Below are 19666 nucleotides of genomic sequence, written 5' to 3' on the forward strand. Positions count from 1 at the left end.
CATATAAATGAAATGTTAGCTCAAATGTTAGCTACTAAGAGCTATATCGCGGTCAATTTTGCCTTGTGATTTATGCTCAATCAATGTCGCCCTCTCGTGGACACACATTTTATTTCAAGATATTTTCCAGTAGTTTATCATCCAGCCACAAGGGGGGCGCATGTGAGCACTCCTAGAAGAAGACGAGATGACGTCACAGGAAGCTGTGCAACATCAGTATGTGCTTGGCTCATCCACTGGCAGCCTGACCAAGTTTTAAATTATTATTAAAAAGAAAAACAAGAAAAATACTGAGAGTCACTGAGAAGAAAAAGGAGCGACTGTTACAGCATTATCACGATGAAGTAAGTCTTTTTCGTGAAACGTTAAACAAAATTTTCAGTTCACAGAATGCAGAGTTGGTTCTAGCGTTGCTACAGTCAACTCAAACAACTAAATACAAAGCCGTGTGGTTTTGTTTTGTTTTGTTTTGTTTTTTTTTATCTAACCCATCGTTGCTCGTCTATTTGGTGTTGCAGTTTAGACAGTTCTTGTCTGTATACATGTTTTGTGTCATAAAACTAACATCATGTTCACCGCCATCGGCTAGCTTTGAACACGCTAATATCAGTTTATCTCGGACTTTGTGTCTTCTTTTTACTATGTTAGCAGACAATTATAAACATTTTTAAACTTGTCACTTTAGGCTCAACATCGACGGACTCTTGGTGTATTTCCCATACGACTACATCTATCCCGAGCAGTACTCCTACATGTTGGAGCTGAAGAGGACGCTGGATGCAAGGGTTGGTGCTGCGAAATGCATGTCACAGTATGGATGACGGTGGATGTGTCGCTGGGTTATGGTAGAGGTTTAGGGTTCGTACTGGAATGATTGATCTTGACGTTAAAGTCTTGCTCATATCCGTTCAGGGTCATGGGGTCCTGGAGATGCCGTCAGGAACGGGGAAAACCATCTCGCTGCTGTCTCTCATCGTTGCCTACCAGAAGGTGAGGGTGCACAATACAATACATTGTGTTACAGTTGAGATTCCCATGTGACCAAACTTGTATAGATGTGGTGACATCCCACTTTTTCCTTCACAGACCTATCCTTTGGATGTCACCAAACTCATCTACTGCTCCAGAACAGTCCCTGAGATAGAAAAGGTTTGATTGACATAAAGTACTGAGAAACACCTCTGTTTTCACTCTGAATAATATTTCTAAAATGATGAAATAACTGAAAAAAATGTCTGGTTTGCTGTCTGAGCAGGTTGTGGAAGAGCTCAGAAAGTTGATGGAGTTTTATTCCAAGCAAACTGGAGAGAGCAACAACTTCCTAGCTCTGGCTCTTTCATCCAGAAAGAACCTTTGCATTCACCCTGAGGTAAGAAGACATCGGGTGAAAAATAAACCCGGGCAGCAAGACATAGAGCAGAATGATGGAATGATGTTCCGCGTCTTCCCCAGGTGAGCGCTCTGCGCTTCGGGAAGGAGGTTGATGGGAAGTGCCACAGTCTGACTGCTTCATACATTCGTGCACAGCATCACACTGACCCCGATCAACCTGTGTGCCGCTTCTACGAGGTAAAGAGCCCCTCACGTTCTCCCAGGGTAGACATGGATACTTCAGGCTGTAGTCTGTTGTCTGTGGGACTGCACCTCTGCTTTCCTTCAGCCACCCTCCTCTGTCTGATTTGTGCATGCAGGAGTTTGATGCAGTCGGACGACAGGTGCCTCTCCCTCCTGGAATCTACAACCTGGACGACCTGAAGGACTTTGGCAGGAGGAAAGGCTGGTGTCCCTATTATCTGGCACGCTACTCTGTAAGCTCTACCTCTGCCAGCCACTGCAACTGCTGTGAAATATATTATAAATACAGACACCAACAATAGCAGTGTTCAAATCATCATCACTAATTTATAGTTTGTAATAACTAATTTGTTTCTTGCGCTTACCTCCTCTCAGATCCTGCACGCTAACATCGTGGTGTACAGCTACCATTACCTGCTGGACCCAAAGATAGCTGACCTGGTGTCCAAAGAGCTGGCCAAAAGCTCGGTAGTGGTGTTCGACGAAGCTCATAATATCGGTGAGTTTAAAAATGAAATAGCAGCCAGGATGCATTGCGTAGCAATAGCTAGCGTTCTTCCTGTCTGCCGTGTCATTTGCCTCCTCCTCACGTCGCCACCTCCTCACCCCGCAGACAACGTGTGCATCGACTCCATGAGTGTGAACATCACCAGACGAACTCTGGACCGCTGCCAGAACAACGTGGACACTCTTCAGACAGCCATTCAAAAGTAAGATTCAGTGAGAGGTCGGCAACGGTTGAATCTGTTGCCACTAATGCGGTTTCTTCTGATAAGATGTTTGTTCACTGTTTGAATGTACATATACATACAGTATACACATGTATTTTTTAAAGTCAATACTGAAGGATCAGTCCAACTTTTATTAGAATATGTAAAATAAAAGTCAATAAAAGTTGGTCCATGCTGACATCGTTGCATCACCTTTGCTCCCTCCATGGCGACAGGATAAAGGAGACAGACGCCGCTAAACTGAAGCAGGAGTACAGGCGGTTGGTGGAGGGGCTGAAAGAGGCCAACGTTGCAAGGGAAACCGACGTCTACCTCGCCAATCCAGTGTTACCAGATGAGATTCTTCGAGGTATCATCAGGATGAGACATCGAGACATAAACTGTTCCATTGTCTCTCTGCTCTGCTCTAGCGGCAGCTTTAAACTAAAAAGCTGAAATGAACTAATGGTTGTTGCTATGCCCTCGCTCACCTCCAGAGGCTGTCCCGGGTACAATTCGCACAGCTGAGCACTTTGTTGGTTTCCTGAGACGATTCCTGGAGTATCTGAAGTCCCGCCTGAGGATCCAGCACGTGGTCCAGGAGAGCACTCCTCAGTTCCTCAAGGACATCTTTGAGAAAGTCTGCATCGACCGCAAGCCTCTCAGGTTGTGTGCCAGCCCGTAAACACTTGAGGGAGAAAGTTCAACCTTTATTGATGCTGACCAAATAGTCTGGATGCAATTTACATTTGAGATGACAGTGTAGCCTTTATTATCAACCGCTGTCTTTCCACCCTCAGGTTTTGTGCAGAGCGGTTACAGTCGCTACTGAGAACCCTGGAGATCGCCGACATCGCCGACTTCTCAGCTGTGACGCTCATCTCCAATTTTGCCACGCTGGTCAGCACCTACAGCCAAGGTATGACATGGAATTCACCTTTTAAATCACTCTCTCCAGCGGATGGAAAAAAATAAGAGAGAGTTTTACTGCTCTGGATTCCTGGTTGGTTTAGCTTTTTATTTGAAAACGTTCCTCTTGCTGTCGGAAGGTTTCACCATCATCATCGAGCCCTTCGAAGACAGAACTCCAACCATCGCCAACCCCGTGCTGCACTTCAGGTGGAGGACACGCTCGACCTGAACCCTGATCTCGGCCCAGATGAAATGACCTCTGGAGGTCGCAGAGTGCCCGTTGTGACGTTTCTCTTGTGTCTCTGCTCCTCTCAGCTGCATGGACCCATCGATAGCCATCAAACCTGTCTTCCAGAGATTCCAGTCGGTCATCATCACCTCAGGGGTAAGTCTCTCAACTCATTCTCTCCGTTGGCCGCAAAAACAAGCACCGAAAGTTGTCAAGCTGCTGGATTTCTGCTGACGGATGACTTCCTGCTCTCGCTAGACTCTCTCGCCGCTGGACATCTATCCCAAAATACTCGACTTCCGCCCAGTTACCATGGCGTCCTTCACCATGACGCTGGCGAGGACCTGCCTCTGTCCTCTGGTGTGTTTATCTCCTGCTCGTTATTGTCGTCGGTGTTAACAAAGTGAACCATGTGACCCTTTATTTTCCTGTTTTGCCTCCTTCAGATTGTCAGCTGGGGAAACGACCAAGTGGCTCTAAGCTCAAAGTTTGAGACCCGAGAAGATGTCGGTTCGTAGACACGTCTTCTATTACATATTTTTTTTGTTCCCATGACTGTATCACATGATCATTTCACCATGGAGATAAAACACAGTATGACATTCTTTGTTTTAATTTGTCAAAACGGTAATAATATATGTATAAATATATATATTGCTTTATTTTTGTCCCCAGCCGTGATCCGTAACTACGGCAACCTGCTCCTTGAGATGTCTGCCATCGTCCCAGATGGTATTGTGGCCTTTTTCACCAGTTACGTCTACATGGAGAATATAGTGGCGTCGTGGTACGAACAGGTCAGTGTGTGGACTCACTTCTTCCCCTAAACAACATCAAAAAGAGAGATTTATTTGTAAAAAAAAAAAAAAATGAGTGTCAAAATAATGAGAATGTCTCTAATGCAAAATAAACACAAATGCAGCTGGAACCCTGCTCAGTCCTATTGAAAGGAATATTAACACTGTGCGTTTGCTTGCAGGGAATCCTGGAAAACATCCAGAGAAACAAGCTGATCTTCATTGAGACGCCCGACGGTGCAGAGACGAGCATGGCTCTGGAGAAATATCAGGAGGTGAGACACGGCACACTGACATAGAAATGAAAAGAAGATTGAATTTCCCTCTAATTTAGTTTTTCAACCCCTTTAGCTCAGCGATTGTAAACATATAATTTTGACTTTGTGTTTTCCCCTGTGTGTAAATTTTGCTTTTCAGGCCTGTGAGAACGGCCGAGGAGCCATCCTGCTGTCTGTGGCCAGAGGAAAAGTGTCGGAAGGAATTGATTTCGGTAAATAATCAGTTTGCTGCAACTTTGTATGATTAGAAAACTGGCAAGAGAACAGAAGGAAACATGTTAACAGTGACAAGCAACGCAAGTGTTTCGTGGCTGCGTCTGAATGTTTCTTTATTGGGATACTTTCCAACACAACCACAACTTCCCTTCTCCGTGCAGTTCACCACTTTGGCCGAGCGGTCATCATGTTCGGAGTGCCGTACGTCTACACGCAGAGCCGCATCCTGAAGGTGAGAACAAAATCCCCCCCAACCACAGCGGCCACCAAGCGTCCGTCCTCCACCCGCCCTGCATCTTGTCCTGACTCTCGTCCTCCAGGCTCGTCTGGAATACCTGCGGGATCACTTCCAGATCAGGGAGAACGACTTCCTCACGTTTGACGCCATGCGACACGCCGCCCAGTGCGTGGGCCGAGCCATCCGAGGGAAAACCGACTACGGCCTGATGATCTTTGCCGACAAGGTGAGTTCACATTCAAGACCGGACGGGAGTGGTCGGAGAGAGCTGCTCGGCTGAGGAAGGTGTCCGTTTGTTCCCCCCGCCCCCTGTCCGCAGCGCTACGCCCGAGCGGACAAACGCGGGAAGCTCCCTCGCTGGATTCAGGAGCACATCAGCGACGGCAGCCTGAATCTCACCGTGGACGAGACCATCCAGCTCTCCAAGCACTTCCTGCGACAGATGGCTCAGCCGTTCAGACAGGTTCGCTCACCTTTTTGCTGCCTAATATCAACCATTGAGGTGTCGCAAACACCAACGGGAGGCAACCAGGCAATCTGTGTATTGTCTTTTTTTTAAGTTTAATTTGAATTGAGCTTCAATGGCTCAATTATACATTATACCAGTAGGACGCATTGTAATATCACACACAAAAATGTCAATTTAATACCTTTTTTATGCATTCTAGTAATGTTTTTTTTTTTTTCAACAAAGTCTCCAGGAACGCCAGTAATCACCATCAGATGTTTATTCATTTGTCCTCTGTTTGACAAATGTTTTGGTGACATGTTTCTAATGTGAACTATATATATATTTTCCCTTTTCATTGATTTTTCTCTGCTCCAGGAGGACCAGCTGGGTCTGTCACTACTGACCCTGGAGCAGCTGCAGTCTGAGGAGATGCTGCAGAAAATCAGTCAGATGGCTCATCAGACCTGAAGGTGGCGCCACTGCCCAATGCCGCCGGCTCATCGCCACCGTCATGGTCAGGGTTCAGCTCTCCGTTCCCGTCAGCTGCAGACTGCCGGGAGGTAAACCGGCATCTTGTTACAGTGAAAAGAACTCCAACAGATCCAATCGTGACAGGTATCAACATGTACTTGAAAATCAACCTCTGGTAGGTGAGCTGTAAGGAACCACAGATCACTGTAGCAAACAAGACACTGGATCGTGACTTAAGACCAAAATCATGTTAACCGACAACACAGACCAGCTGTTCATATTTGTTTTTTTTTTGTTTTTTTTTACTGACTCTGAATATTGCTGCATCTGTTTCCATGGAGCTTAAATATAAATGTTTCTATTTAATGTTTTAATTGTATGCGTTTCATTCAGACTTATTTAAACAAAATCGGACAAATGAAATCACAAACACTGAAATCAGTCACAGAGCCCAGATTATTTTTTTTTTAAATTATCATTGCAATTTATTGAAGCTAATTCAAGCTTATAATAAATATAAAGTACAGACATTTGTTTACCAAAATAAACGCCATCGGAGATGTAATCCAGCTTGTGCACGACCGTGTTAGTGACATCTCTACAGGTATTTATATACATTACTTCCGCAGGAGGTGGTTTCTATGGAAACTAACAAGCACAGTGCAATTTATTATTATTATTATTTTTTTAGCTCTTAACGTTTTAAACAAGTCAAGTTCAAACATATTAGATATAAGAAAAATTTAAAGGAGTTGGGCCTTTACATACTATATCTAAAAATACAGGAATTTATGTAAGTAACAAGTCCAAGTATATTTAAATAATATCGATAGTGCTAAGAAATAAACAGTATCTGTGATATTGAGCTGTAAAGATTTTACATGATTTATCTTTTGGGCTCCGGGTGAATCTCGTCTCTTTGGTTTTTACCGAGCTTGTCGCTCAAACATTTTAAAAACTCAAACAGACAGACCAGCCTAAGAACCCCGACCGCAGCTGCAGTCCGTCGGTGTGACCACAGGTGCAGAGTTTCACAGCTCACAGTGAGTTTGGAGAACCGAGCAGCTTATCAAACTGTGCCCAGGGTTGAACCAGCATCACAGCGTTTATCAGCTCAGGCACAAACAAGACTGGAGGAAACAGTCGTGTGGACACGTCTACCAGCTGTGGAGGTCTGGCAATACACACAGAAATAGTGTATATAAAAAAAATGTAGTGTTATTCTCACTCTTTATCTGGTCACCAAGTGTCAGTTCAAAAATTGTCCTTTTTTTCACAAAATGGAATGATAAAACTCTGGTGCAAAAATTGCAAATTCAATCTTTTTTTTTCCATAGGCCTTAAAGTATGAAAAAAATACATCTGACTGACTTTGACATTTCAAGGCAAAATCTAATAAGTGACTCAGCACAAAGTCGATTGTCTTTCCCCTTGTAAACCAAATTTGAACCTACTGGTTCAATAATGACAGCGGTGTCATGATTTGATCATAGTGTAAACGACTCCAGATTCCCTGCGGAGATAATCTGACGTGGACACAAACGCCAATCAGCCAGTATAAAAGTATAAATAACAATCAATGTTATTAACAGCAAAGAAAAAATGGATACATTAGCAACACGAGATACATAACACACCTCTGTAACAGCGACTGAGACATGAACGTTAATCTGCTCAACAAGAGACAAACAAACAAACAAACAAACAGGATATGATTCATTTCTAGTCCTTCATGATGATTATTGAAAAAGACATCATAAGGTTGAAAGAAGTTGGTCACATGACGCCTGTTGGCATCATTTCACAGGCGAGGAGGTGATTTGAAGAGGATCAAAATCCCAATCTGATTTTTCTGTCTTTTTTTTTTTCATTGTTTGTTGTGCAGCGTTTGAATAATGTAGCAAAATTCAGCTCTGACAAAATACGTAGCAGGACATTTAGACCAAATCTTGAAATTCAGTTCATAGATTATTTTTTTTTGTTACTTTATAAATTAAAAATTTAAATTAAATCGCATTGAGAGAGATCATGTGAAAATTGGGAATGTGCAACATGTTCTCTTGCTTGAGGCCAGCGGTTGATTTTAAAACAGCACAATATTTTTGATATGCTTGTCATAGACCTAAGTCAGGACATTTTTAAGGTGTGTGTGTGTGTGTGTGTGTGTGTTAGCTGCTCCCTCCCAGTGAGCCTCGTCTCGCCAGGTTCTGTGTGCTGCAGCTCAGGCCGCGGGCGTCTGTCAGACGACTCGTCTGAGGAAACAAACGGACACACGACACAGAGGTGATTTTCACTTCCAGTCTAATCTGCTGGTCTCACCTGACTGAGGTGTAATAGTTGTGCCATTCGTGTTGTCTTTTAAGAAGCTCCGTTCTCACCTGTGCACCATCCTGGGTCTCTCTGGCTCCGACGTTCAGCACATTGAGAGAGTTCGCCCTCTTCATCCTGACAACAGGGCACATGATCAGAAAGAGTTGGTTCATATTCAAAAACAGGAAAATATATCAAAAACAAAAAAAAATGTTTTGGAAAAATACAAAACTGCCAAATACTGGCACTTGAAGCTTTCGCCACCCAACCCAACCCAACCTTAAACCTTACCCCAGCTCCAAATCAAGCCCAGACCCTGATCCCAAATGGAAATGCAGTTCTAACCTACCTACAAACAGTGTTGCTTCAATATCTCTGTAGTCCACTTAGGTTTTATTTCGTTTGTGGAATATGCTTTACAACAAAGATTTTCCAAGTTGCAGATCTGCCCAAAACACAGTCAGACGACTGTTCTATGGTAGTTCATCGAGCGAAACAGGATAACGCACAAAATCTCAACTTGTCCGAAAATTGGGAAAAAAGTCATACTGAACACTGTCGTTTTTTTTTTTTCAGGGGCCAAAAAAATTAAAAGTCCCAGATCAGCTCGAAACATGCAGGGAAGACTGCTGAATGATAGTTTAGCATTACAAAGAGTGATAGAATGCAAATAGGAATAGGAAGCAATATATGTTTATTTAATAAAATGGAACTTGTCCCATAAGAAACACGAACTAAAGTCAACTGGAGTATTTAAAGCAGCAGCAGTTGTTGAGAAAGGACTCCGAACTCGTCTGGTACCAGTAAAATGTGTGCGACAGAGAATTACCCAGCATTCCTCGGGGTGTCCTCCAGCCCGACCCCCTTCAGCTTGCGGACCAGCTTCTCGCTGCTGCGGCGAATCGACTCTCGCAGTTTGGTGAAGGAGCCGCTGCGCTTCAGGTTAGTGAGTCCGTCCGGCCCGGAGCCGCCGTCCTCAGCAGTAGCGGACCAGCTGGGCCGACCATCGCCTGACACACACACAGAGTCACAAACCAGCATGATCTTCCTGTTTGTCTGCTATGATGTGTTTCTAAAAAATACACAAAGAATAAATAAATAAAATCCAAAGTGACTCCTCCTCCTCCTGCTGTTTTGTTACCTTCCACAGATCCAAACTCCTTCTCGTGAGCTCGGGTCAGGATCTCTTTGTAAAGAGCTTCAGCTTGCCTGTATTTTCCCTGTTTAAGGTAGCACGAAGCCTGAGAGGAGAACAAAAGTGCAGGAAGCATTGATTAGAGGAAGAGAAGCTGAGCCATGAGTGGAGGTCAGTGGAGCGTTCTGAAGGTTTCTTCTCACCAGGTTGTTCTTGGTTTTGGCCACGTTGGCGTCGTCGGGTCCCAGCTTGCTCTGGTAGATGTGCAGCGCGCGCTCGTAGTACTCCTCCACCTCCTGGTACTTGCCCTGGTTCTGACACAGCAGCGCCAGGTTGTTGAGCTGCTTGGCCACGTCTGGGTGGTCCTTGCCCAGAACCTGAGGGAGGAGGTGGGGGAGGGAAAAGACACCAAATAAACAATGACAATGATAATCATATAACAACTAAAATCTTGATGTTGAGGCCCTGTGGCAGTAAACATTCATATTATTTTCTAAGAGTCAGCATGTAAGATAAGCTGTTTTATCTTTATTGTCACTATAAACAATAATCCGGACAGAAAGCAAAAGTGTGAGTGAGTTTTATTCCCTCACCGTCTCTCTGATCTCCAGAGCTCTCTTACACAGCGGCTCTGCTTCCTTATATTTCCCTCTTTTCCCATAAAGCACTGCCAGGTTGTTGAGAGTCGCTGCCACCTGCACAAAACACACACACACACACACACACACACACACACACACACACACACACACACACACAAGAGGAATTAATACACAAGAATCTTGTTTCCAAGTTGTTTGACCAAAAAATAATAATAAAAACAATGTCAGGTTCAGTTTGCGTTCAATGGGATCTGAAACTACGAGAGTCAGTAGTTTGGGGCTTATTCAATGTTGGCGGGTCACTCACAGCTGGATGGTCCATTCCAAGAGTCTTTTCTCTGATTGCCAGGGCGTCGTTCAATAGATTGGCTGCTTCTTTGTACTTGTTTTGATCTCTGAAGAGCGAGAAAAAGAAATCAGGACGCGTCGCTTTCTGCCGGCCAACGACGACGTCGACAAGGCTGCGCTTGACCCACCTGTACACCAGCGCTAATATATTTAGCATGGTGGCTACGTCCGGGTGGGTGTGGCCTGACGACTTCTCCAGGTCTTCCAAAGCCTGTGGAGGTATTTTGTCAATCGCATGGTTTCATTTTATCGGTTCACAATGGAAAAAAATAAACGAAACAAAAAATAAACAGGTTCTGTGTGTTTGTCCAACAGCCCCCACCCACCTGTTTACAAAGCGGTACCGCCACCTCATATCTTCCCTGGGATGCGTACTGGATCACCAGGTTGTGCAGCGTTCGAAGGCGGGCGGGAATCTCGTAGCCGCCCTGCTGGGCCGCGACTGCTGCGCTGCTGTGATGTGGCTGAGACACTAAAGGAGGGAAAAGTGTCAACAGCTGCGTTTCCATCACCCCTAGAATATCGCAAAACCTAAATATCGCAATAAAAAAATGGTCACAGCCACAGTTTTAGATTAACTAGAGTAAACGTGTGCAAATGAAACCAAATCACATGTGGAAAAATAGCTTTGATTCTGTTATAAAAACAAAACAAAACATGGCCTTTTATCTTGTGTTTTAGAAGGAGCTTTCTTACTCTGCGACTGCTCCTCGTCTTCAGTGGGAAAGAGATCATCCAGAGACTCCTTGGTGGAAGACGTGTCTTTGTCCTCCTGAGAAGGAAAGCAGACACATTCATCTCGGAGCTGAGCATGAAGCCAAAAGCACAAATAAAACATCCACTAAACAGGGTGTTGATTCTAGTTTGCTGTCTAAGAACTATTTGTATGTGTGTGTTGCACTATGTAAATTTAGACTGACTGAAACCCATGCTTTGTTCTGTACAATGTATTCTGCACATACTCATGTTCATAGTTTATCCTTACATTGACAGTGTCTGACCTATACGGTGTCCTTTCACCTTCATTTCTTACATTTAACTGCCACCGCTGCTGAAGTCGTGTTGTGGGACAAATAAAGGTTCCTCTGTGTGAGGTCTGCTTCAAGTATTTTGTTTGCGTTTGCTTGCTGTCACTCTTGAGGACGTTACAGCAGTGACTGCAGTTGTAGAACCTGTTTTAGTGTTTGGACTTCACTGTTAGCCGTAGTTTGATGGTTATGGGTGAAGCTACCTTTCAAAAGTTAAAGTCAACTCGGGCTCATATTTCAGGTTAATGTCTTTGAAAAAAAGACACAGAAAGACCCTGGAGACACACCCATCTCTCTCTGTCTCACACACACACACACACACACACACACACACACACACACACACACACACACACACACACACACACACACACACACACACACATCACTCTCACCAGCTGCGGCTCCTCCAGGTCGTATTTGCGTATGGAGGACATGAACTGCAGGTGTTTGTTGTGCTCCTCCAGCGCCACCACTTCCTGCTCTTTGTCCTGCAGCTTCTGCTGAGCTCTGGCCAGCTCGTCCCTCAGCCACTGGTTCTCCTGACACAGACGGCGCACCTGAGGAGGCGGACACACGGGAGGGAGACGTGAAGTGAGTTGTACAGAAGATTACCGGGCCCAACGTGAAGGAAGGGAAGGATGGAGAAGGAAGGTGAAGATGTCGGCGACGGAGGGAGGCAACAGGAGGAGAGCACAACAGCTGGAATGAAGTGAAAGGAGAGAAGACACTCACCTGAGCTCGCAGCTTCTGTTTCTCGGCCTCCAGTGAGCCCAGATGAGCCGACAGAGCCATCATGACCTGGAGGAGGGAGGCAAGACAGTCGAGAAACTGGAGGACAAAAACACTGGCTGATCTCAAAGAAACGACTGAAACTTAGGTGGTAATAAAATGTAAGACAAAGATTAATAGTTAAAATATTTATATAGTTGTGTGCTGTTTACATATTATTTTCAAAATTAAATATTAAATTATAATTATAAACAATAAATTATAAATACAATTACAAAGTGTTTTAAAAGATTTGCTATAGAAATGTATTATACAATGACAATTATTTTTAGCCTATAAATATTTTTATTTCATTTTATTTCCTTATTTCTTTTAATTAATATAATCTCATTATTTTCTATTGTATTGCTGTTGCAAAATTCCCCAATGCGGGATGAATAAATGCTTCTTCTTCTTGTTGTTAAACTGAAGTACAGAGTCAGTGGAGGGTGTTGTGTTGTGTTATTTAGAGCATTTAGAACATCTGAACACTGAACAGATGATGCCAGGGGTCAAACCACAACAACCCGGTTGAAGGTATGAAAATGCTCAATCAATCATTCAATCAAAGGAGGCCTCTGCACTGGGTTTCCTTGTGTACCTGCGCCTCGCTGAGGCCCAGCTCTATCCTGTCCAGTGACTGGCGGATGATGCCACATTTCTCCTGGTCCACGCTGTTGCTCTCCGACGCGGACCGACTCTCCTCCGGCGGCTGCAGACTCTCCAGCAGGCTGCGGTTCTCTCCTCGCAGCGCCTCCAAGCCTGAGATCACTTGCTGTGTGTTGCACAGAATGTCCTCCGCCGACAACATCACAGAACCCTCGAGGTTTCCCCTTCACACCGGTGTTAAACCTGGAAACACACACGAAAGCAGTGACCATATTGAATAAATAATAATTAGAGCTGGTTGGCGAGCATAATTAGGCCCGTTACTTTCGACACTGATGTTTACTGAGATAATTTGGGGGAGAAATATTCCATGGAAAATAAACACACCGGAGGAATTCATTGAACTTCCTCCGTGTTTACTGCGGGCGATGCTACACGCCTCAGGTCACTTTCAAAACAGTCGGAAATGCAAGGCTTTTTCTCATGTTAATTTGAAATGTCAACAAACCCAGTCCTGCTCATTTGATGGGGACTGCGTCACATCAGACGACAGAATTGTTTTTTCTTTACACGTACTCTTGGCGAAATGTTGCTGTGCGGCAGGTGAACTTCTCCCCGCGTTTCGTTGTTTTGCTAAACAGCAGCATAAACCCCCAGACAAACAAGTAGCCGCCTTGTCACATCCACTAAAGTTATTTATAGCTTACCTGCTAAGCCCGGCTGTTGGCGATGTGCTTCCAGCAATTTGTCAGCGGAATCAAAACGGTTGTTTTAATTTGTACAATAACGCCCTATTGATATTGTGCATTTCTTCTAAAAGTTTTACACGCTTCAAACGAAACAGGTTGGACAGTGAAACACTAGGGACTCCGGGTGATTCACCTGCTACCTCATCGGTGCTCTCAGCTCCTCCTCATCATTAGCATTTTGGCTAATACCACACACTCAGTCCTTTTCCGGTATTGCCCTCCAACGTAAGAGGTCCGTCGTGGACAAACCACTCTGCTGTCACATCGTTCCGGCACACCGATAACCGCCGCTGTTTTATTCTGAAGGTAAAATATAAGAGTTTCCCGCGCTGGTATAACTATATCCGACTGACTTGACGCTGCCGAGGAGCTTACCTGATATCGTATTTCCCACCATACACCGCGCCGTCGCGGCCCAGCCTGGGACAACGCAACCCGTCTGTGTGGGAAAACGAATTGTCAACAGGAGAAGACAGATTATTATGACAGATTACTGGATGTTTACCAACCTACCGTTGAAACAGATTCGTAAATAGCACTTGATGTTGTCACTTAAGTATTTCTGTTTCAAGCTTTACCTTTAAAAAAAATATTATGATGTGTAAATGTACACTTAACATGATAAAATTATGTATGTATGGCATGGAGCATTGGCCAAATATAGTCAGTAACAACAGAGCTCTGTGTGTTTTGAAAGAGTCAGGTTCTGCAGCTTATCTCACAGATGGTGCGTGTTTAATCAGTCAGATGAACTGGGTGGTCCGTGTGTGTGTGTGTGTGTGTGTGTGTGTGTTTCAGATTTATTAATGTCACAGTGGCTAATCTAATCCAATGGAGAGTGACAAGGCCAGGGCCAAATCATTTTAAGGGTGAAGATTTAAGTCAGAGGGACAACAGCAGAGCAGTTTAGCATACACTAATTACACACAAATAGTCATATCAGTGACAACATAAATTTAATCTTTTTAAAAGGAATCCATGGTCTCAGCAGGGAGCTCAAAACAAAGAGAGGACGAAAGAAGAGAGGGGTTTTTGCCGGAAATGTATGTTTACGTCACACGGCGGATATATCAATTACTTTGTTCTCTTCTTCATTCATTCATGCAGTTTTGGATGATCAGAGTTCCTGCAGATGGCGCACTCCACTTCCTCCATTCAATCGTACAGCAAAGTGAGTAGGTCAATCGTGCAACGCACCTTTTTACCACTTGAGGGAGCTACTGTTCCTGTCTCCACTTCTTGACACTGAACACTTCAGGGGTTCTTTTAAAAATCTCACCAAACAAAAATTCATAAGAAAGGAGAAACCCACACTGCCACGAGAGTGTATGTGTGTATACGTAGATACGTGTGTGTGTGTGTGTGTGTGTGTGTGCGCGCGCGTGTGTGTGTGTGTGCGTGTGCGTGTGTTTCTGTCTGTTATATGTGCCTGACAGTTATATGATGGTGCAGACAGATGGCTCAGCTGTGAGGAGAGGCGGGATTGACCAGCAGAGGCGGCGTACAGGCGTAGCCTGGCCATGTAAGGTCACAGGTCTCCGGGGACACACCTCCTGGCAGCCCACCAATACCTGATGTTCACGCCAGCAGCACCTACTGGGGACAACAGCTGACATCAGGTGCCATAGGTCAGGCATGGAAGAGTCCCACATACAAAACCAGAAGCTAGAATTGGACACCAGCTGTGGAAGAAAAACACCAGGTGATGACGGAAGGTGTGGGGAAGAAGAGTGGAAATCAACATTCTACCATGCATTCTGTTGGCGATCTTGAGTTGTGATAAAAAAAAAAATGTTTTCTTGCACCTTTCCATGTAAAATTTCACTTGGAATCCACAGGGTGAAAAACTAAGCCAGGCTAAATCGCTTTAGGCCCTTCAAATCTTCTCATAAAGAACAACAACCTTCATAAGAACTGCTAAGCATGGCTGATCCTCTCTGCCACCGTGCTGTGGTGGCAAAGAGGTAAAATAAACATTGTCTCTCTCTCTCCCTTTCACCCTCTCCCCCTCTCTCTCACTGACACACACTCACTCACACACTGTGTGTGTGTACACAGTTGTCAATAATGGGAAATAGCTAGTTGGCAGGTCAACTCTATAGTGTGTGCATGACTACATTTTGTTGTTAATGTTTACTGTCATTTAAAGGAAAGAAAATATACTGCAAGAAACACACAAGCCTTCTCGTTAGTTACATTTATTTTGTCACAGGAAATAATTAATTATAAACTTTAAAAATGTTAATAATTAACTTACTATCTAGTTTCACATCAATTCACATTTCAAATAATAGGATATACAGATATTTATCGAACAATTTATTCAATAAGTTCCAATTTATTGAAGGATGATGTAAAAATCTTAGTGGCAGCTGTCGCTGAATTGGAGGTGCGTGCGCACACCAACACCTACACGCACACTTTTTCCAATTTATGTATGAGACTTTGCAAAAAATCCAAGTTGCATAAGTGAGGCTGGGTGAGTGGGATGGATGAAGGGATGAGAAGGAGGAGCACAAACACTTTTGCTGCTGAGTCAAAGCAATTCAATCAGGAGGGCTGGTACTGGAGATGGGAAGACCTGCAGAGGCACCACTAAAGATAGACTCAAAGTTCAGGCCCGGATTCACCGTCTCCCTCATAACTCGCTGTGATGATCACATTTCACTCTTCACTGTTCACGGCATCTTTGACAGATGCACAAACATGCAAAATAAGAGAAATGAAACATTACACACTTCACATCGCAAAGCCATTGCAGAGACACCCTTTGCAGACACCTCCATCATTAACAGTGCACTGTCAAACAAAGGAAGCACTAGCACACTCATCTAGCAGCCAGTCAAGTGCCGTGTGTGTTGTGTACAACCGGAGCAAACTAGACAAAAACACTGTCCCTCCTTCCCACTCCAACATTCTTCCCCCGTGAACATGCACAAGGCGACAGAGTCATCTTACAAAATGCCTCCATCTATTTTGGGGGCCTCCTCAAACTGTGAACAAGATTTTTTTTTTCCTTCCCTGCTCTCGTTCAGGACTCAGCTGCCTGAAACATTTGACCTAACTTCAATCTGAGGCAGTTGGTGGACGGCATGAGGGCTGCCGTCTCTGTCAGCAATGACAAAACTCAAAAACAAAAACACACAAAAACTCAACAAAGTGAAAATTCATTCGTTTTCATCTGTTGTCAAGAAAAACCTGCGAACCAGGTGTCTTTCCGCCCCCATGAATTCCCAGGAACAATCCGTGGAGCAGTCAGTTGCTCCGAAACGCTCATAGCAGCTAGTCGGCTTTGCGTCAGTGGAGGGCGTCACTGTTCGACGCTGCCTCTTGTTCCTGGCAGCACAAACGTGTGAATGTGTGAATATAACCCACCAGCGATCCCTCAGGCCCGCACTGTGAATCCGCTGGGAGACGGCTCGCCAGCTCAAACGAGGCTGAGAAGTTATGTTCTCCCTCCTCAGAGGGGCCGGGCTCACACATAACGACTCAAGAAGATTCTCCTGCAAAGCAGAAGATGAGTTGTTTTTCACTTTGACTCCACACGTAAGTCAAGAATGACTGTTTGAGGTTGAAAAAAGAAAAGTGTCTTCACTGAAAATAAAATCAGTACTAAAATTCAAATCAGAGATGCTACTTGGAAGGTGGGGCGATGAACAAGAAGCAGCAATTCCTTTAGTTTCTTCAGATGTATGATTTTTTTTCAATTAATAAAAGAGCCCATTTGCATTTTTACATCCAGCACAATATATGGTTGAACACCGTTATTGGGCAGCAAAAAATTCACAGAAAAATGAAACAGACGGAGGCCTTCATCTCTTTGATTGAACAGAGTACTGTTGAAAAAATATACATATATACATACATATAAATATGTATTTTCACACGGCTCTCATGAGAATGAATTATCATGAATGGTAGGTGCAGTGTTCTGGTTACATAACTGTCCTCTTGTGCCCACAGCCCCAGGGCAGCTGCTGGGTTCAGGCGACTGTGGGAGGGTGTGAGTGTGTGTGAGTGTGTGTGTGTGTGGTGGTTTGTGCTGGCAGATGGAATGACCGTCTAAATTAGGAGGGTGGATCCTGTGCCAGAGTTTCATACGAACAACTGGACTGAATGAGTGAAAGATCCGTCTGGCACAAACTGTGTGACTTTTCAGCCTGCGCTGCTGCATTATTCATTCACCTGTTCACTTTGTGGACAGCTGCGACAGTTGGAGCAGAACTGGAGCTCTCTTCAAAATAACGTCTGCTGGGCAAAAGTCCTGTCACTGTCCCATATGGTGGTTTTAGTTTAAGGTACATTGTGCACAACATTGCCACTGAGTGACCTCTGGCTGCAGCCATGAGTACGTGTTGAGGCTGGTGCTGGTCGGAGGAGCACGCAGCGGCACGGAGGAAGACTAATTTGGACAGTCACGTCCAAATGGCGGAGCTGCTAGCAGTGAAACTCTACACGGGGTTTTGATTTAGAGCAAAGGTGCAGAGGCTCGGATCGACGACCTGAACAGCCGCACCCTTCAACCACAGCCGTCCTCTGCAAATTTGTAGTTATAAAATCAGGACGGCATGAACGCAGGCAATTAGCGGTAATTAGCGAGCATGTATTTATTTATGCATGTGTATATATTTTTTTCTTTATCACAATTGCACATAAGCTCACAGTACTGAATCTTTCAGCAGCAGCCAGGAGGGTTTAGGTCTCTGTGTTTGCAACTAAGGGGAAATTTTCATTGGCCCTTCAGGTGGTCTTCCACGGGGAAACAGTCAATCAGCAAAGCCAGAAAAGCACAAATACCAGCAAATACCACATTTTTTTGGGTATTTTTTGGTACCCTCCAATAATGAGCAAAGCTTCGTGATGCAAAAAGAAAATCACATTGCTCCATCCACCCACTTTCCATATCCACTACTTCCTCCACTCAGGGTTGTGGGGGTCTGCTGGAGCCAATCCCAGCTGTCATGGGGTGAAGGCAGGGTGACACCCTGGACAAGTCGCCAGTTCATCGCAGAGCCACATAGAAGGACATGGAAAGACATACGATCATTCACACTTACACACTCACACCAATGGACGATTTAGCGTTTCCAATCCACCTCACATGCATGGTTTTGGACTGTGGGAGGAAGCTGGAGAACGTGGAGAGAACCTACACAGACACAGGGAGAACATGCAAACTCCACAAACAAAGATCGCAGACCCAGAATTGAACCCACAACCTGTAACTTGCTGTGAAGCGGCACTGCTAACCACAGTGTCACCCACATTGTTCCACTAATGCAAAAAAATCTCTCCCTCTATTTATAAATATCTTCCTATTATTTATGTGATTGGTTGCCTGGATATGAGCCTCTGAGTTCCATGGGAGCGGCCTGCGTCACAGCTTGCCCCCCCCCCCCCCCCCCCCGGCTTCCACCCGCACAGTTCTGACTCTGTCACATGGTGTGTGTGAGTTTTAGTATCTGTCGGCGGGTAGATTAGCCAGGTCCGTCACGTTACAGGTGCAGGGCGATAATGACACTGGCGGTCGTACAGGAGAGACACTCTGATATTTATGCAGAACACAGCGTGAGGCTGCAGGTTGAACACTGGCAGAGGAAATTAAAGTACCCGGTGTTTCACTGAGGTGGCTTAACAATTACCCCCAATCGAAGTTCAGCACTTGGTCTAATTCTGACACAAGGATCTCCACTCATCAGGGCTCCCTGTAATTGAATCTGGCGATTACGTGGTTGCGCTCGCTTGTTCCCAACTTATTCAACACGGCCGTGACATCCAGCGCTACATATACACGCACACATACTGTCCCTGCAAATTCATTTAAGAAGTGGAGATTAAATACTACAGTGTTTCTTTTTTTTTTTTTTAAATAAACAAATTAATTAAGCTTCAGAAAAAATATATTTATATAATCTATAATGCTTGAAACTGCAGATATTACATTTTACTTGTATGAAAAACATTTTGTCAGTCTAAATAATTTAGCCATTTTAGACAGAGGATTTCTTTTTGAGGAATTATGTATATGCAAGGAATAATATATATAAGTTTAGTACTGCGTCGATTCCAGCACACTGGCAGTCCTGCAGACTGCAGCAGGGCAGCTGTGAGGTGAAAAGGCTGCGGCTGCAGCTGTTGCCTCGCCTCTCGTCTCGAGTGTTGTGCGACGTCGGGTTCTTTCCTTTTCCAAAGCCGCCCCGACACAGAAAACGTCCAGCGACCAATCAAAGGGAAGGA

At 44.5% G+C, this 19666-nt stretch overlaps 2 protein-coding genes and 1 long non-coding RNA gene across 4 annotated transcripts; 2 read left to right on the top strand and 1 right to left on the bottom strand.

Moving 5' to 3' along the window:
* The first annotated feature begins 176 nt into the window (after positions 1 to 176).
* Positions 177 to 7618, top strand: ercc2 (excision repair cross-complementation group 2). Its single transcript, XM_076036560.1, has 23 exons — positions 177 to 344; positions 686 to 785; positions 913 to 990; positions 1087 to 1149; positions 1256 to 1369; positions 1453 to 1569; positions 1692 to 1808; positions 1951 to 2074; positions 2189 to 2285; positions 2522 to 2655; positions 2783 to 2951; positions 3086 to 3204; positions 3335 to 3404; positions 3513 to 3582; positions 3685 to 3786; positions 3873 to 3936; positions 4102 to 4223; positions 4406 to 4498; positions 4641 to 4713; positions 4879 to 4949; positions 5038 to 5181; positions 5275 to 5418; positions 5782 to 7618. The coding sequence occupies exons 1-23, from the start codon at positions 340 to 342 to the stop codon at positions 5872 to 5874; spliced, it is 2283 nt and encodes a 760-aa protein (XP_075892675.1). The 5' UTR covers positions 177 to 339; the 3' UTR covers positions 5875 to 7618.
* klc3 (kinesin light chain 3) lies at positions 7360 to 13699 on the bottom strand. Of its 2 annotated transcripts, none has more exons than XM_076036562.1 (14): positions 13563 to 13699; positions 12673 to 12923; positions 12036 to 12101; positions 11696 to 11860; positions 10969 to 11044; positions 10599 to 10744; positions 10401 to 10483; positions 10232 to 10319; positions 9916 to 10017; positions 9526 to 9699; positions 9329 to 9428; positions 9017 to 9197; positions 8256 to 8322; positions 7360 to 8129 (listed from the first exon to the last, which is right to left on the bottom strand). In XM_076036562.1, exons 2-14 carry the CDS (start codon positions 12880 to 12882, stop codon positions 8046 to 8048), a joined length of 1542 nt encoding a protein of 513 aa, XP_075892677.1. In that variant the 5' UTR covers positions 12883 to 12923; positions 13563 to 13699; the 3' UTR covers positions 7360 to 8045. The 2 variants fall into 2 exon arrangements, with proteins under 2 accessions (XP_075892677.1, XP_075892676.1); XM_076036561.1 differs by having other exon boundaries at positions 13388 to 13596.
* LOC142895477 (uncharacterized) lies at positions 13618 to 15412 on the top strand. Its single transcript, XR_012928219.1, has 3 exons — positions 13618 to 13735; positions 14537 to 14600; positions 14882 to 15412. It is a non-coding gene; the product is annotated as an uncharacterized LOC142895477 (long non-coding RNA).
* Positions 15413 to 19666: the final 4254 nt, after the last annotated feature.

Source organism: Nelusetta ayraudi, unplaced genomic scaffold (assembly GCF_046127955.1).
Source record: "Nelusetta ayraudi isolate G7.1 ecotype Tasmania unplaced genomic scaffold, CSIRO-AGI_Nayr_v1 ptg000048l, whole genome shotgun sequence".
Taxonomy (NCBI): Eukaryota; Metazoa; Chordata; class Actinopteri; order Tetraodontiformes; family Monacanthidae; genus Nelusetta; species Nelusetta ayraudi.

What these genes read in the sequence shown, in the direction of transcription:
- ercc2 (XM_076036560.1), top strand. An exon ending in CTGTGTGCCGCTTCTACGAG is followed by an intron (nt 1,570 to 1,691) that starts GTAAAGAGCCCC and finishes TTGTGCATGCAG; the next exon opens with GAGTTTGATGCAGTCGGACG. An exon ending in AACCCCGTGCTGCACTTCAG is followed by an intron (nt 3,405 to 3,512) that starts GTGGAGGACACG and finishes TGCTCCTCTCAG; the next exon opens with CTGCATGGACCCATCGATAG.
- klc3 (XM_076036562.1), bottom strand. Translation starts at nt 12,882, where the DNA reads ATGTTGTCGGCGGAGGACATTCTGTGCAACACACAGCAAGTGATCTCA. An exon ending in AGACGAGGAGCAGTCGCAGA is followed by an intron (nt 10,745 to 10,968) that starts GTAAGAAAGCTC and finishes TCCCTCCTTTAG; the next exon opens with TGTCTCAGCCACATCACAGC. An exon ending in CGGTACCGCTTTGTAAACAG is followed by an intron (nt 10,484 to 10,598) that starts GTGGGTGGGGGC and finishes ATACCTCCACAG; the next exon opens with GCTTTGGAAGACCTGGAGAA.